This window comes from Oncorhynchus mykiss, chromosome 15, assembly GCF_057628025.1.
Source record: "Oncorhynchus mykiss isolate SJ-2025 chromosome 15, ASM5762802v1, whole genome shotgun sequence".
NCBI lineage: Eukaryota > Metazoa > Chordata > Actinopteri > Salmoniformes > Salmonidae > Oncorhynchus > Oncorhynchus mykiss.
Genome location: NC_143036.1, coordinates 26,618,470 through 26,635,953, shown reverse-complemented (window position 1 = coordinate 26,635,953; position 17,484 = coordinate 26,618,470). Strand labels below are relative to the sequence as shown.

The window sequence follows — 17,484 nt, the reverse complement described above, 5'->3', positions numbered from 1 at the left end:
AAAAAACACATATGGAATCATGTAGTAACCAAAAAAGTGTTAAACAAATTAATTGAAACAAAGTAGCCACCCTTTGCCTTGATGACAGCTTGGTACACTCTTGGCATTCTCTCAACCAGCTTCATGAGGTAGTCACCTGGAATGCATTTCAATTAACAGGTGTGCCTTGTTAAAAGTTCATTCGTCGAATTGATTTCCTTCTTAATGTGTTTGAGCCAATCAGTTGTGTTGTGACAGGGTAGGGGTGGTATACAGAATATAGACATTTTTGGTAAAATACCAAGTCCATATTATGGCCAGAACAGCTCAAATAAGCAAAGAGAAACGACAGTCCATTATTACTTTAAGACATGAAGGTGAGTCAATCCGAAACATTTCAAGAACTTTGAATTTGTTTCAAGTGGAGTCGCAACAGCCATCAAGCGCTATGATGAAACTGGCTCTCATGAGGACCGGCACAGGAAAGGAAGACTGTCATCAAGGCAAAGGGTGGTTACTTTGAAGAATATTAAATATAAAATATATTTGCATTTTTGAACACTTTTTTGGTTACCGTTTTTTCATAGTTCTGATGACTTCACTATTATTTTACAATGTAGCAAATAGTTAAAATAAAGAAAAGCCCTTGAATGAGTAGGTGTGTCCAAGCTGTTGACTGGTACTGTATATTGCGGGGATCATTTGAAAAAGAGACCCGGGTCTCTGTGAGAGGTTATAGGAAGGTGTTTTAAAAAAGAGAGAGACTCTGTGTACCTGAAGCTACCTGTCTATCTGAGAACACTGAATACCTGAGCTAAGATGCTGTTGAGGGTCACCATATACACTATTTTGAATCGTGTTACACCCTTTTTACAGATTCAACTGAACTGTTCCTCTTTTTCTCTCTCCTGACACATGTGCCATGACGTTGTTTTTCCAACTCCCCCTTCAATCAAATGTTTTGTTTCTGACTATCATCTTCAAGAAACACCTATAATGAATCTTAATTAGAACAGGAAGAAGAAGTACAATACGTGAAAACACATTATTTTAATAGAACAAATATTTACAACAGATTTAAATAATGAAGAAAATATATCAACCTCACTTTGGTAGCTATGATTAACTTCTGTTAGTTTTCCTTCTTCAATCAATAGAGGAGCCCAATGGAAAACGAAAACAAACAAAACAGAGTAAGGGGGCACTTTATGGGACAAGGTCTATCGGGGGCTGTGTGTTGGGTGAGAGGGGTGGGGTGGGGCACAGGGTGGCAGATTGGGGCAGCAGAATGCCAAGAAAGCCCACTCATTTATGTAATAGCTACACTGATGGAAATGATTGTAAGCGTGTGACCTCTGCTCTCTCCCTCTTCCCCCCCCTCCTCTCCGTTGTAATATAAATTAATATTATGGCAGAAGACAGACACACCGATGATCCGTAACAAGTAGCGTCTCTGGAGAGAGCCAGTGCCACGAGACGGCCCCTAATTAGGCCTGAATGATGGCAGGTTATTCCAACCACCGCGCTCCCGGCTAATCTGTGCTACAGAGCCACACAGCCTGAGCCGAACGGCAAACATTATGTTTTAATCTTACAGGCCAATGGGGGAGAAGTTCTCCAGTGGGCAGCTGTAGGTTTTAACTAAGCTTGTTGGGAAGTGGGAAGGCGGCTGCCCATGTGCAGATAGAGTCTATAGGAGTTTGTTTGTGTGCTCTCTGCTGTTCCATTCCCGAGGGTGGACGTATAGAGAGATACATGTTAATTAAAAAGATAGGGAGGCTCTGCTTTGCATTGTACAGCTGCAAGGCTAACATGTCCACCCATCCTGATATTAAACAGACAGCTTGATGGCTCCTTGTTATTCAAATAGGGTTTTTATCCAGCTCAAATGTAAACTTTTCCCCCTTCTTTTTATATATCTTTTTATTATATCTATATATTTTTTTATATTTGCATAATGCCACAGGCAGTGCATTCTAGAAAATGATGGGTTAAAAACAACCCAATTTTGGTAAATATTGGACATAACACACATTTTGACCTAGCCAGTTGGGTCACAAACAACCCATTGTTTTCTTTAAGTTTTGTTGTTGATGCTGAGTTATTGAGCTAGGGTCCACCAGGTCAGATGGTAAGACTGGAGGCGTGGCTTAGTAGGGGCATACCCACATGAAAAAATACTACATTTTACTACAGAATACTACAGTACTTACAATAGAATTATGTAGTAAACTTATACCAGAGAATATTATACTACACACTGTAGTATCCCTCGATCCTGTTGTGCTTACTATAACATGTTTTAATATATTGTAGAATACTATACTACAGTATGTTACATTTCAAGAACCATCCCCCAACACAGCCGTAGAAGGGTGTTATGTGTGACACAGTTGTCAATCCGGGTAGTTGTTGCCTATGCTAGTTTCAAGTGCTAGTTTTCAAGTAATCAAGTGTAGCCATCAGTCTGTGATTTATATTTATTGAAATTGGAAGTGGATTACGCTGGTAAAGTCAACATGTTCTTAACTGCTCTGTTGACAGACTTTATTACGTGTCTCTATTCGTCCACATGGCTGCTGGCTGCGCTTTGCTACCACCGAAAATATCATGAAAAATGCCCATTACTTTGTTTCTGTAAGGACCCCAAAAACAGGCAGTGTGAGAACTTATTCATTTAAGTAAATACTTTTTTTAATGGTAAAAAACAATGTATTTGTCACGCCCTGACCTTAGAGATTCTTTTTATTTCTCTATTTGGTTAGGTCAGGGTGTGATTAGGGTTGGCATTCTAGGTTTTCTGTTTCTATGTTGGTGTGTTTGATTCCCAATCGGAGGCAGCTTTTCTGTCTATTTTGGATTTTGTGGGATCCTGTCTTTGTTTGTTGCTTTATGCACGACTAGCTTTACATTCGGTTTGTGTTCATTGTGTTTTCCCGGTGTTACGTTTTCAAATAAAGAGAGAATGTACGCCTACTACGCTGCACCTTGGTCCGGTCATTTATCATCCGACGACGAGCGTAACAGTATTATTAGCTAGCTAGCTGGCTACAGTAGGCCACTTTGTAGGCAAACAGAGCTGCTAGCTAGCTAACTTTACATACTGTTTAGCAAAGTCAATTAAATGTCATCAGCTAGCTAACTTTCTATTAGCCAGCTATCTTAATCAAATCATTGTAAATTAAAACTCAGTCTCCAAATACATTTGTAGATAACAGCCCTTGAATAGGTTGACATTTCAGTTCCAGCTGTCAGTAAATGGACAGTGTAGGCTACTGGATACTGGATAGGGCAGGTCATTTCGTGGGAGGACATTATTAAAAGATTATCCAGTTCAAGTCCCTAGAGGGGAGGAGTTTGAGGACAGAGAGATAATAGCAACATATTTTTCAGTGCTGTCAAATTTGAGTATAATGAAGCCTGTTTGTTTGTAAAGTTTTTTTTGTCCTCAGATATGTTAAGCTGTGAAAGCCTGTTTGCATGTCCCAAGAGACTAAGGGTATATCCTATATGCCATGGGTTATACAGTATGTCATGACCTACTTATGTTATCAAAAGTATACAAAAATACAGTTAAAGATCACACACAATGTATAAACCTACTACAATTGGAGCAGGCCAACCCTACTGGAGTTTTGCTGGGTGTGCAGGGTTCTGTTTCAGCCCAGAAATAACACTCCTGACTCAACTTAGCAAATCTAATGAGTTGATAATCAAGTGTGCTATTGCTGAGCTGGAATAAAATAAGTCTGCTCACCCAGTAGATCAGGGATCAGTGGAGCAATGTTCGCCACCACTGGTATGTCGTTTCTTTCTTCTCACCTGAAATCATGCTTCAGTAATATTAGCCTACTTGTTACTACTCAATTATCTACTGTTGTTTAGATTAAGATGTCGAATCTTTCCATATTAGCTATTTTTACATTTTGAAGTGATGAATTGTTGATTCTTTGAAGTGAAGTTTTTATACTTATTTTAATTGGTAAACTATTATTTAAAATGAACTAGTGTCAATGTAGATTAATCATCCATCACAATCCTGCAATAAAGAGGGGAGGGGGTTCAGTACTGTATGAAAATAAGGAGATGACTATTAGGTTACGGAAGATGAGCATTGCAGGTAACATTGTATGAGGTTCATTTTATTTTTATTTCATTCATTTTATCAATGTTGCTTGCAACATGATTGCAGTTGGTCCCATAGACAGTGCATGGTTGCTGTATGTATCACTGACCTTGGATAAGCTAACACAGCTTTTAGGTCACTAAATATGCATTTTTTCTTAACATTTTGTTGGCTTTATAATCTTGAGAGATATTTAACTAGCGAGTAGCTAGCTAGTTAGTCATACCTACAGTAATTAGCTGACAAGGTTAGCTGACTTTTCTAAAAAACAAACCTCATTGTGGCTAGTTACTTCTTTCCCCTCATGCTAGCCTTTACAGACAATTATCACATTAGAAACATCTGAATTAAAAATATTGATTTGGCCAGCATTGTAGATCATTTCTACCCTCTTCCTGGAACTTTAGCTCACCTCGAAATAAAAGAGAAATGCTGGGAAAACCAGCATGCTGCAAACATTCTAAAATGTTTTGTCACTCATGCTTGTTTTGTTGACAGATGCTCCTACAAGCAAGATTTGTCGTGTTGCTAGGCGTCACTGATTTACACCAGGTTTCCGACCCCTCTTTAGCTAATTTCTGCTATGGAACTTCCCCAGGTTTCCCGTTTTAGAGAAGCCTTGTGACGAGGCTAGGTGAAACCCAATGTGTGTGTCCTGTCCACTATTTAACCAGCGCTGGGTTCTTTTTAACCTCATCAGTGTAGAAACTCAAAAATCAAATCAAATTTGATTTGTCACATGCACCGAATACAACAGGTGCAGGTAGACCTTAGAGTGAACAGTCTATGACTAAGGTGGCTGCAGTCCTTGGCAATCTTTAGTGCCTTCATCTGACACCGACTGGTATAGAGGTCATGGATGGCAGGAAGATTGGCCCCAATGATGTACTGGGCTGTACGCACTACCTTCTGTAGTGCCTTGTGGTCGTAGGCCGAGCAGTTGCCATACCAGGCAGTGATGCCACCAGTCAGGATGCTCTCGATGATGCAGCTGGATAACTTTTTGAGGATCTGAGGATCCATGTCAAATCTTTTCAGTCTCCTGAGGGGGAATAGTCATTGTCATGCCCTCTTCACGACTGTCTTGGTTTGTTTGGACCATGATAGTTTGTTGGTGATGTGGACACTCAACCTGCTCCACACATCCCAATCCATGAGAATGGGTGTGTGCTCAGTCCACAATCATATTCTGTAGTCCACAATCATCTCCTTTGTCTTGATCACATTGAAGGAGAAATTGTTATCCTGCCACCACACTGCCAGGTCTCTGACCTCTTCCCCATAGGCTGTCTCACTGTTGTTGGTGATCAGTTGTGTCATCGGCAAACTTAGTGATGGTGTTGGAGTCGTGCTTGGCCATGTAGAGTACAGGAGGGGACTGAGCATACACTCCCGAGGGGCCCCTGTGCTGAGGATCAGTGTGGCAGATGTGTTGTTACCTACCCTTACCTCCTGGGGGCAGCCAGTCAGGAAGTCCAGGATCCAGTTGCAGTCGGAGGTGTTTAGTCCCAGGGTCCTTCCCTTAGTGATGAGCTATGAGGGCACTATGGTCTTGAATGCCAAGCTGTAGTCAATTAATAGCATTCTCAAATAGGTGCTAGCAAAACAGTCCTGTAGCTTAGCATCTGCGTCCTCTGACCACTTCCGTATTGAGCAAGTCACTGGTACTTTCTGCTTTAGTTTTTGCTTGTAAGCAGGAATCAGGAGGATAGAGTTATGGTCAGATTTGCCAAATGGAGTGCGAGGGAGAGCTTTGTACATGTCTCTGTGTGTGGAGTAAAGGCGGTCTAGTGTTTTTTTTCTCCTCTGGTTGCACATATAACATGCTGGTAGAAATTAGGTAAATGGATTAAAGTTCCCTGCATGAAAGTCCCCGGCCACTAGCAGCGCCGCCTCTGGATTTTCCTGTTTGCTTATGACCCGATACAGCTTGATGAGTGCTGTCTAAGTGCCAGCATCGGTTTGTGGTGATAAATAGACAGTTACAAAAATTATAAATGAAAACTTTATTGGTAAATAGTGTGGTCTACAGCTTATCATGAGATACGCTACCTCAGGCGAGCAAAATATAGAGACTTCCTTAATATTAGATTTTGTGCACCAGCTGTTATTTATAAATAGACTCAGACCGCCATCCCTTGTATGACCGGAGGCAGCTGTTCTATCTTGAAGATGCGCCAAAAACCCTGCCTGCTGTATGTTATCCATGTCGTTGTTTAGCCACAACTCAGTGAAACATAAGATATTGCAGTTTTTAATGTCCCGTTGGTAGGATATCCTTGATTGGAGCTCATCCAGTTTATTATCCAATGATTGCACGTTGGCTAATAGGACTGATGGTAGAGGGGGTTTACTCACTCGCCTATCAATTCTCAGAAGACAGCCGACCTCCGCCCCCTTTTTCTCCTTCTTTTCTTCGTGCATATTACGGGGATTTGGGCCCTTTTCCAAGAAAGCAGTATATCCATCATGTCAGACTCATTAAAGAAAAAATCTCCATCCAGTTCGAGGTGAATTATCGCTGTTCTTATGTCCAGAAGTGAGTGATACCATAAGTGATGGTAGCAGCAACATTATGTACAAAATACGTTTTAAAAAACAAGTTACAAACAACCTGAAAAAATTAACAAAATAGCACAGTTGGTTAGGAGCACGTAAAACGGCAGCCATCGCTTCCAGCACCATTCTCTTCAAAAAAAAGGGAAAAAAGTGGTGCTGTTGAACGAGTTCTGTCTAAAGAAAACATGTGTGGTACATATGGTTAAACAGGTCAACCATGACACATTGGCCTGGCACTTTTACAGGTATGAGGGAAGACATAATAATTAGACCAGTGCGTTGACCAGACCTGTGTTCAAATAGTTTTTACTTTTAAATATTTTAAGTGTTTGATTGATCCTGCCTGGAGAGCCAGAGAGACTGGTGGTTTGAAGATTTGGGAGTATTCAATTAGTCTGATTTTGCCAGGCAAGCTCAATCAAGGATTTGAAAGAAAACAATTCAAGCACTGCTCCTCTAGGATCAGTTTAGCCTTTTATATCGTAATGAATAAGATTACACAGACAGGGGAGACACGATCCTAGATCAGCACTCCTACTCTGAGTCAGACCCTGGGCTGCCTCTGACACACAACTGTAGTGTATGAGAACAAGGTAAGGAAGGTGATGGCACGTAAAGGTAAAGCAATTTCCTCATGTATCATGGTGTGACAAGGACAAATGCATGTGATGTATAGGCTAGCTTAAAGTGCAGCAGAGAGCTTTTTATTGAAAGAGAAAAAGCAAAGTGTCCTAAAAATAATGCTATTCAAAGGGCATGGACAGGAGATGGCATGCTATACAATATGGTCCAACATCTCAACACAATAATGTAATATTTTCAAACACCTCAATCACGAAAATTATAATTTCACTCATTTGTGGAGTGAGACCATTAAATATGTGAGAACAAGAAATGTCAACACATTGAAACTCTTAATCGACCAAACAATCTACTTGATGGGAGAGACGGGCAACAGAAGTCTGTGGATCTGGTTAAGCAGTTCATTCAGTTTTGCGTCAAAGGAACTACCAAACTACCAATAGCCTTTTAACAATCCTACAGACTTGAAGGCAAATTTTCCCCAAACCAAAGAGTTTAACTGGCTCCCATGGCAGAACAGATTTATATCATACTGTGGTTACAAGACGAATGTGTAGGCTACATAAAACTGCTTTCATTTTCCAAATCAAATCATTTTGTTATTCTTGTACACCCCACTGTGATCAAGGGGAATGTAAATAACATATTTAAACAGGCCTAATAGCCATTCCCAAATCAATGCATCATTTTGATCAATCGTACTTATTCAGTTCTACATGCTTGCCTTTTCCCCCCTCTGATTGTGTTTTCCAAATGCCAGGAGTAGACGAATTGCCATTGCAGCAGTCATTTGGCGACAATGAGGCCAAATGCTAAACACAGAGAGAATGTATTGCACGGCTAAAGCGCCTGACACGCCTTTCTGAAACTAAATTCCAGCCTTCCCCTGTTTCATTTGCATAATGTTGTGATGCATTTTCCGCTCCAGTGCCCGCCACACTGATCCTCTAATTATACACACACACATGCACACGCACGCACACACACACTCACACACACTCCGAATGAGGAATCAGACCCGGGCAGACACCCACTCCACCCCAGCATGAAATATCATGTTACTCTATGATATCATTGTAGAGCCACGGGAAATTCAAACACTGTCATTAATTCAGCTGGCAGCAGCAGCAGAAATGACTGTAACATTGCTAATTAAGGATACAAACACCAACAATACCTGCAATTTGATCTAAAAGTGTCTCCCTGAAATTACCTCAAGCTTTGAAAGGGGATGATCCATACAGTCTGGGACCGATTCAAGTTTTATTGGGAACATTGGTTTCCAAAGGCCGCATGATGCCAACCAATGGGAATCAAACAGTGTGTGAGGAACACACTAAATTATTAAATATCTGACATTTTAAAAGTATATAAGCAATGTATATCATTTCCTTCCCCATCAGAAAACGTACAGTATCTTCAGTTTCTCACCTGTCCAGGAGCGGCATTCTCACACAAGAGGGTCTCATACTCAATGGCAAATACCGGAGGGTTGTCATTGATGTCCAGCACCGTAATGACAGCAAAACCTTTTCCAACCTGGGTTGGGTCATCTGAAAGACAGAGAGAAAAAGAGTTTATATCACAGTTGACTCCAGCTATAACTTTCAATATTTTACACTGTCTTAACTTTGTCACTCTCCTCCACTTTCCCTACTATCGAGCTTTCACATGTCTTTTTAATGAATCACAAAGGTCGAGCAAAATTAGCAAATTGTGGCCAAAAGTGCCCGTTCTATACAAGGCTTTCTCTATGAACTGGCATCCTTAGTTGCTCTGATGGGGATCAGCCAACATGATCAAGCAGCTGATTATGATTGGAGTGGAGTTAAAGCTGTGGTGGCAAAGGCTAGGGATGCTAAATAAATGTCATCCTATACCCTATATAGTGCACTATATAGAACCCAGCTCTGCTGAAACCACTGCAGTATATAGCGAATAGGATGCCATTTCAGATGCAGGTGACTGTGTAGTTGTAGTACAGAGCATCCGGCACCACAGGCTCCACCACTGGCTCCCCTCTCTGACACCAATGTGGCACTGAATATAAACGGCTGGCTCCTGAGAGCCTGGATGGACGATGATTTAGCCTGGCGTCAGCAGCCACGCTGACAGGAGAGATGGCGCGCTGGCTGACATTCGGGAGCGGCTGATTTGACAGTAGTGAAAAGGACGTGTGGTACCCCGGGGCACAGATTTGTTGTCATTGGCATGTTCGGAGCAGAGTCAGAGTGCGGATGAAATGTGAGCGCTGACCGACCACGTCTCAAATGAACAAGATCCCTTAGCTAGAAGAAGTGCTCCTCTGCCAACTTTTGTCACAAAAAGCCCATTTACTATAAATAGTGTAAAAAGGCGTCCTGGGCTCTGAGAGAGACTGTTTGGATGCCTGATTCTACAGCTGCCACTTTCCGCTGTGAAGAGAATAGAAGTCTGACTGTGTCAGAGGCCAACGACTCCTCAGTGAAGGGCTGTTATGACATTTAGTACAGTTATTATTAAAGATGTTTACTCCCTATGTGTTACTATATCGAGACAAGAGGAAGAAGTATTATTTGAACATTCGTCTTAGGTCTATATTTATGGTTGAATAACAAGGTATTTACTTGAGGGATGGTGATTCCCATGTTTGGTTTCGTGACTATTTGTGCATCGAGGAGAAGACTGATTCGCATATCGCCCCAGCAGACCCACTGATGGTGCAATCTCTATTGCACTCCATACTGCCCTTTCCCCTCTGGAAAAAAGGATCACCCATGTGAGATTGCTGTTCAATGACTACAGCTCAGCGTTCAACATAGGTGATGAGGGTAAGTAACAACACATCTGCCAAATTGACCATCAACAAGAAAGCCCCTCAGGGGTGCGTGCTTACTCCCCTCCTGTACTCTCTGTTCACCCACCACTGCATGGTTGCAAGCGACTTCAACACCATCATTGGTGACGGTAGTAGGCCTGATCACCGACAATGATGAGACAGCCTATAGGGAGGAGGTCAGAGAGACCTGTCAGTGGGGTGTCAGAACAATCTCTCCCTCAATGTCAGCAAGACAAAGGAGCAAATCGTGGACTACAGGAAATGGAGGGTACACACCCATTCACATCGACAGAGCTGTAGTTGAGCGGGTCGAGAGCTTCAAGTTTTCTGTGTCCACATCACTAAGGATCTATCATGATCCACACACACCAACGCAGTTGTGAAAAGGGCAAGACAGCACCTCTTCCCCCTTAAGAGGCTGAAAAGATTTGGCATGGGCCTCAGATCCTCACGTTTTTGGTTACTACATGATTCCATATGTGTTATTTCATAGTTGTGATGTCTTCAGTATCATTCTACAATGTAGAAAATAGTACAAATAAAGGAAAAGCCTTGAATGAGTAGGAGTGTCCAAACTTTTGACTTGTGCTATATATGTACAGTTGAAGTCAGAAGTTTACATACACTTAGGTTGGAGTCATTAAAACTTGTTTTTCAACCACTCCACACATTTCTTGTGAACAAACCATAGTTTTGGCATGTCGGTTAGGACATCTACTTCGTGCATGACACAAGTCATTTTTCCGACAATTGTTTAGAGACAGATTATTTCACTGTATCACAATTCCAGTGGCTCAGAAGTTTACATACACTAAGTTGACTGTGCCTTTATACAACTTGGAAAATTCCAGAAAATGATGGCATTTCTTTAGAAGCTTCTGATAGGCTAATTGACATTATTTTAGTAAATTAGAGGTGTACCTGTGGATGTATTTCAAGGTCTACCTTCAAACTCAGTGCCTCTTTGCTTGACATCATGGGAAAATCAAAAGAAATCAGCCAAGACCTCAGAAAAAAATTGGTTCATCCTTGGGAGCAATTTCCAAATGCCTGAAGATACCACATCCATCTGTACAAACAATAGTACACAAGTATAATAAACACCATGGGACCACGCAGCCGTCATACCGCTCAGGAAGGAGACGCCTTCTGTCTCCTAGAGATTAACATATTTTGGTGCGAAAACTGCAAATCAATCCCAGAACAACAGCAAAGGTCCTTGTGAAGATGCTGGAGGAAACAGGTACAAAAGTATCTATATCCACAGTAAAACAGGTCCTATATTGACATAACCTGAAAGGCCGCTCAGCAAGGAAAAAGCCACTGCTCCAAAACCGCCATAAAAAAAGCCAGACAACGGTTTGCAACTGCACATCGGGACAAAATCGTACTTTTTGGAGAAATGTCCTTTGGTCTGATGAAACAAAAATAGAACTGTTTGGCCATAATGACCATTGTTATGTTTGGAGGAAAAAGCCGAAGAACACCATCCCAACCATAAAGCACGGGGTGGCAGCATCATGTTATGGGGGTGCTTTGCTGCAGGTGCGACTGGCGCACTTCACAAAATTGATGGCTTCATGAGGGAGGATAATTATGTGGATATATTGATGCAACATCTCAAGACATCAGCAAGGAAGTTAAAGCTTGGTCACAAATGGGTCTTCCAAATGAACATTGACCCCAAGCATACTTCCAAAGTTGTGGCAAAATGGCTTAAGGACAACAAAGTTAAGGTATTGGAGGGACCATCACAAAGCCCTGACCTCAATCCTATAGAACATTTGTGGGCAGAACTGAAAAAGTGTGTGTGAGCAAGAAGGCCTACAAATCTGACTCAGTTACACCAGCTCTGTCAGGAGGAATGGGCCAAAATTCACCCAACTTATTGTGGGAAGCTTGTGGAAGGCTACCCGAAACATTTGACCCAAGTTAAACAATTTAAAGGCGATGCTACCAAATATTATTTGAGTGTATGTAAACTTCTGACCCACTGGGAATGTGATGAAAGAAATAAAAGCTGAAATAAATCATTCTCGCTCCTATTATTCTGACATTTCACATTCTTAAAATAAAGTGGTGATCCTAACTGACCTAAGACAGGGAATCTTTACTAGGATTATATGTCAGGAGGTGTGAAAAACTGAGTTTAAATGTATTTGGCAAAGGTGTATGTAAACTTCCGACTTCAACTGTACATGATGGTGTTTATAGACATTATGGACAGTATATGAATATACAACGTGTGAACAGCAGTAGTTATAAAGTATAGGATGAGCCTTGACTAGAATTCAGTAAATACATATGAAGTGGGTAAAGCAGTATGTAAACATTATTAAAGTGACCAGTGTTCAATGACTCTCTAAGGTGCAGGGTTGAGTACAGTGTGTTTGCCGGCTAGTAACAACGACTAAAGTTGAGGGCAGGGTACTGAGCAGAGGCCAGCTAGTGGTGACTATTTAATAGTCTGATGGCTTGGAGCTGTTTTTCGGTCCCAAATTTGATACACCTGAACTGTCTCTGCCTTCTAGATGGTAGCGGGGTGAACAGGCCGTGGTTCGGGTTGCTGAAGTCCTTGATGATCTTCTTGTCCTTCCTGTGACACTGGGTGCTGTAGATGTACTGCAGGGCAGGCGGTGTGCCCCCAGTGATGCGTTGGACTGACCACACTATCCTCTGGAGAGCCCTGCAGTTTCGACCAGTGCAGTTCCCGAACCAGGCGGTGATACAGCCCAGTAGGATGCTCTCAATGGTGCAACGGTAGAAGATTGTGAGGGTCTTTTATTTTTATTTATTTAACCTTGATTTAACTAGGCAAGCCAGTTAAGAACACATTCTTATTTACAATGATGGCCTCTGCCGGGAAAACACTAACTTGGATGACGCTGGATCGTCCTATGGAGCTCCCAATCATGGCCGGTTGTGATTCAGCCTGGAATCTAACCAGGGTCTCTAGTGACGCATCTAGCATGGAGATGCAGTGCCTTAGACCGCTGCGCCACTTGGGAGGTCTTAGAGGTCTTAGGGATCAAGCTGAATTTCTTCAGCCTTCTGAGGTTGAATAGTCTTTGTGGACCATTTCAGGTTGTCAGTGATGTGCACGCCGAGAAACTTGAAGCTTTTCACCTTCTACACTGCGGTCCCGTCGGTGTGCATGGATGCATGCTTCCTCCTGCTGTCTCCTGAAGTCCACTATCAGCACCTTCATTTTGTGGACTTTGAGGGAGCTGTGCCATCAGAGACTCTGGGTTCGCGCCCAGACTCTGTCGCAAACCGGCCGCAACCGGGAAGTCCGTGGGGCGACGCACAATTGGCCTAGCGTCGTCCGGGTTAGGTAGGGGCAGTAGGGATGTCCTTGTCTCATCGCGCACCAGCGACTCCTGTGGTGGGCCGTGCGCAGTGCACGCTAACCAAGGTTGCCAGGTGCACGGTGTTTCCTCCGACACATTGGTGCGGCTGGCTTCTGGGTTGGATGCGCACTGTGTTAAGAAGCAGTGCGGCTTGGTTGGGTTGTGTATTGGAGGACGCATGACTTTCAACCTTCGTCTCTCCCGAGCCCGTACGGGAGTTGTAGCGATGAGACAAGATAGTAACTACTATTGGATACCACGAAATTGGGGAGAAAAAGGGGTAAAATTAAAATTAAAAATTAAAAAAAGAGGTGAAAATGATTTAAATGTACTTAAAGGCCATGTATGATTTAAATATTATAGTCTTGTGAATCTGTCATGAATACACTGTATATAATTGCTTTATTGAAAATAGGGACTATGGGAGAAATGGACAAATACAGATTGTTTTCAAGATGCCCTTGTCTTAAAGTTGAACCTTGGATAGATCTGTACTATAATAGCCTATAAACAGTCAATTCAATTTGTCAATTTGAAATAACCAACATTTTCTGCATCATATTGAGACAAAAATAAAAAAGACTTTGTGATGTTGTTCTATATAAATGTAGGCAAAAAAGGCAGACACTTTATATCAACATGGGATTTCTGTGGTCCAAATATCATAATAATTTTTGTTTTCAGATGTTTTCCGTTGGTAGGCCTGCCCATGTGTCTACTCACTCGGAAAGCCTGCTCACTCATGTCAATACCAAATCTGATAATTGTGACATGATTGAACTGGAATGATGTGAATAATGATGATGATGGTGAGAACCCAGTATAGACTAACTCTTTAATCATAGGCTGTTACTTTGTGTCTCTAAAATCACAATGTTTCAGTTTCTATAATCAGGTGAAAAAGTTTTTTTTAAATTGAAACGTCCAAATGTCTACATTTTACCAGATCAGTTTTTTTCTATTTTTATAACTGATAAAAATGCAATATGCAATTGCCTATAGATAATATTCTGGACATAGTAAAACTGTTTTTTAAGGCCATATAAAGAACAACTATGCATAAATTAATGAAAAGCAGCAAACAGATACAACATTGTTTCACACTCTTTAATTTAATTTAATTTATCCGTTATTTTACAAGGTAAGTTGACTGAGAACACGTTCTCATTTACAGCAACGACCTGGGGAAAAGTTACAGGGGAGAGAAGGGGGATGAATGAGCCAATTGTAAACTGGGGATTATTAGGTGACCATGATGGTTTGAGGGCCAGACTGGGAATTTAGCCAGGACACCGGGGTTAACACCCCTACTCTTACGATAAGTGCCATGGGATCTTTAATGACCTTAGAGAGTTAGGACACCCGTTTAACGTCCCATCCGAAAGACGGCACCCTACACAGGGCAGGGTCCCCAATCACTGCCCTGGGGCATTAATAAAAGACTCAAACAGAAACAGGCAATAGGCTAAAGAGCTGGCTTCACATTTGGTGGTTTCCCCACCAAATAGGCCTACCAGGAAACTTGACTTACAGTATCTTGACGACATTGAGCTCCCGATGGAGTCTGTGCGCTGCGTAGTACCTTCCACAAAAAGTTTTGCTCAACAAAAAGACACGTAAGGGGGGGAATGCGAGGGCCTCTTTGTCCTTAAAGCCATGGAAGGACGTCTCAAAGGCACTCCGGCACCTCTCTTTTCTCTCCTCTTCTCCCCCACATCACATGAGCATAATTCACCTGCGCCTGCCCTTAGTTAGCAGCTTGCCACTCACACACCGCGACTCACAGAGAACCGGAGGTCGAAAGCGCCCACCTTACGTCAGAATTAAGATTCCCCTGACAACCCCGCCGCGTCCCACACGCTTTGTCACGTTAATGCAGTCATGACGAAGCAGTGGCATTGTGGGGTGTGGAATATGGGGGAGGGTTGGCTACATGACAAGATAGAAAGGACAACAATACTTTATGCAGGGCCTTCATAAAACGAACTAGTCAGACTGGCAGATGTGTGTGTGTGTGTGTGTGTGTGTGTGTGTGTGTGTGTGTGTGTGTGTGTGTGTGTGTGTGTGCGCGCGCACATGTACTTACGGCTTTCCATGGCAAGGATAGTGAGGTTGTGGACAGAGTTGACCTCTCGATCCAGGGGTTTGGCTGTGCTTATGACCCCACTCAGAGCATCCACGTTAAAGAAACGCTCCAGGTCTGTGTTTCTGTCTATGGAGTACCTGGAGACAGACAGACAGAGGCAGGCAGGCAGACAGGCAGAATGACAGACACACAGTCAGACACGTAGCTATGATGAGGTATTTTCCTTTTGAAGACATTTCTAAGGATTTTACATGTAATAATTTCTCTCTTTAAACATTTCTGAAGGAATAAGAACTTTCCACCTTCCAAAGTTGTCAAATTAACCATTTTAAAGTGCTTCTGGTTTCAGTACATTGGCATAGAACATTATTGAGCTGTGTCAACAAGTGCAATTTTGCCATTTTCTCATCAATTTTTAACGCTAGATTAAACGATCATGATGTTGAACTATGAATGAGAGGTTTCTGCAACCTTTAGATTTTGACGAGAACTGCTGTCAATCAAAGATTTTAAGGTAGAAATGTGAAATTGGACAGCAAAACATTAATGCTGAACACAGAACAAACACTATCAATTTCTATACAGCAGCTTATATTTCTGGAAAAAAAGACAACTTCAATTAGCTGGTATCCAAAGGGTATTATTCAATGTAATTTGACTCTTGTGGCTGCATTAGTTCCACAATAATTCTAATTTCAACAGAGGTAGGGCCATATTATTGCAGACGCTGAAAGCCTCCACAGCAGTAAAAAGAGGCAATTTACACCCACAATGGCAGTGTAATTAGATTTTCTGATTAAGATTACTAACAATCCTAACGCCCCGAGCATGAATACTACCACACAACACTTTTATTTTCAATTAATGCGTAATGAGAGGGAGTCTCATGAGTGACATGGGGCAGATTGCATTTTTGAGTGGCTGTGTTCTGTTATAAATGCAATGGAGCTGGTACAAACTGTTGACCCTCCTGGGGGAATGCCCTTTGCTCATTTTAGATGGCATTTCACTTTTACAAATGTTGCAGTCCCTCGAACCCACGACATCTGGCTGTAGTGCATGTCGCACAGTCACAGAGGGAGTTTAGAACTCTGTCAGTGAGGTGATATTGAGGCACTGGAACGTGAACATGTATTTACAGTACTGCTCAAAAGGTGTTTGGTCCTCCTGTCAACCTGCTGTGGCAACATGCTGAAAGAAATGGGTTATATGGCTTGAATTCGCCACTCTGTTGCATGGGGGCGAAGTTATTTTAAGAAACAGGGGCCACTTGAGAAAATGGCTGGGACAACAGAGGAACTGCCTGTAATGGCATATAATAACTGGAGAGCTGGGTTCTACCTGATGGCACTGTTGGAGGATTCAGGGTCGTGAGCGGAGACCCTCCCGATGGAGATGCCCACTCTGGCGTCCTCGGAGACCACCATCTTGCTAAGCTGTGTGGAGAACACAGGCGGCTCGTTCACGTCCTCCACCGTCACCTTGACCGTCGTGGTGTCGCTGAACGAACCCAGGTGCACAAACGCAGGGTCGATATTCCGATTGGTGGCTTCGATTCGCAGGTTAAAGCTGTTCTTGGTCTCAAAGTCTAAAGGCTGAGACAAACATAAAGTAACAAAAATTGAAATTAAAAGCATTTTCACATTTCTTAAAAAATAAATTGACAGTAACCTTCCGGTCAAGGTGGAGCCCATCCTAATTGGCTGGATTCTAAGCACACTGCACTGGCCACATTTGCTGTAAAGGGTGAGGGCAAAGCCATAAAGATATTTGTATGTGCATCGCTCATGGCAACATGGCCTTGCGCTACACCAGTAGATTGAAGAAATGCTGGCGCTAGAGTCCAACGACCCTATGCAATCTTGCACATAATCAGACTCTCTATCACAAATATATTTTTCATCCAGACGTTTTATATTGACTTACTGTGTAGTGTGAAAGCAAACTATTGATTGTGAGAAAAGGCACAACACATCACAGTGAA

At 42.2% G+C, this 17,484-nt stretch overlaps 1 protein-coding gene across 1 annotated transcript in view; it reads right to left on the bottom strand.

The window, feature by feature from the left end:
* Window positions 1–17,484, bottom strand: part of LOC110489881 (cadherin-7) — a 114,887-nt gene that overhangs the window by 28,567 nt on the left and 68,836 nt on the right. The window contains exons 7-9 of the mRNA XM_036944147.2: window positions 16,842–17,095; window positions 15,501–15,637; window positions 8,678–8,799 (exon numbers count right to left, since the gene is read on the bottom strand). Of these exons, the coding sequence (XP_036800042.2) occupies window positions 8,678–8,799; window positions 15,501–15,637; window positions 16,842–17,095 (513 nt within the window). The remainder of the gene's footprint in view (window positions 1–8,677; window positions 8,800–15,500; window positions 15,638–16,841; window positions 17,096–17,484) is intronic.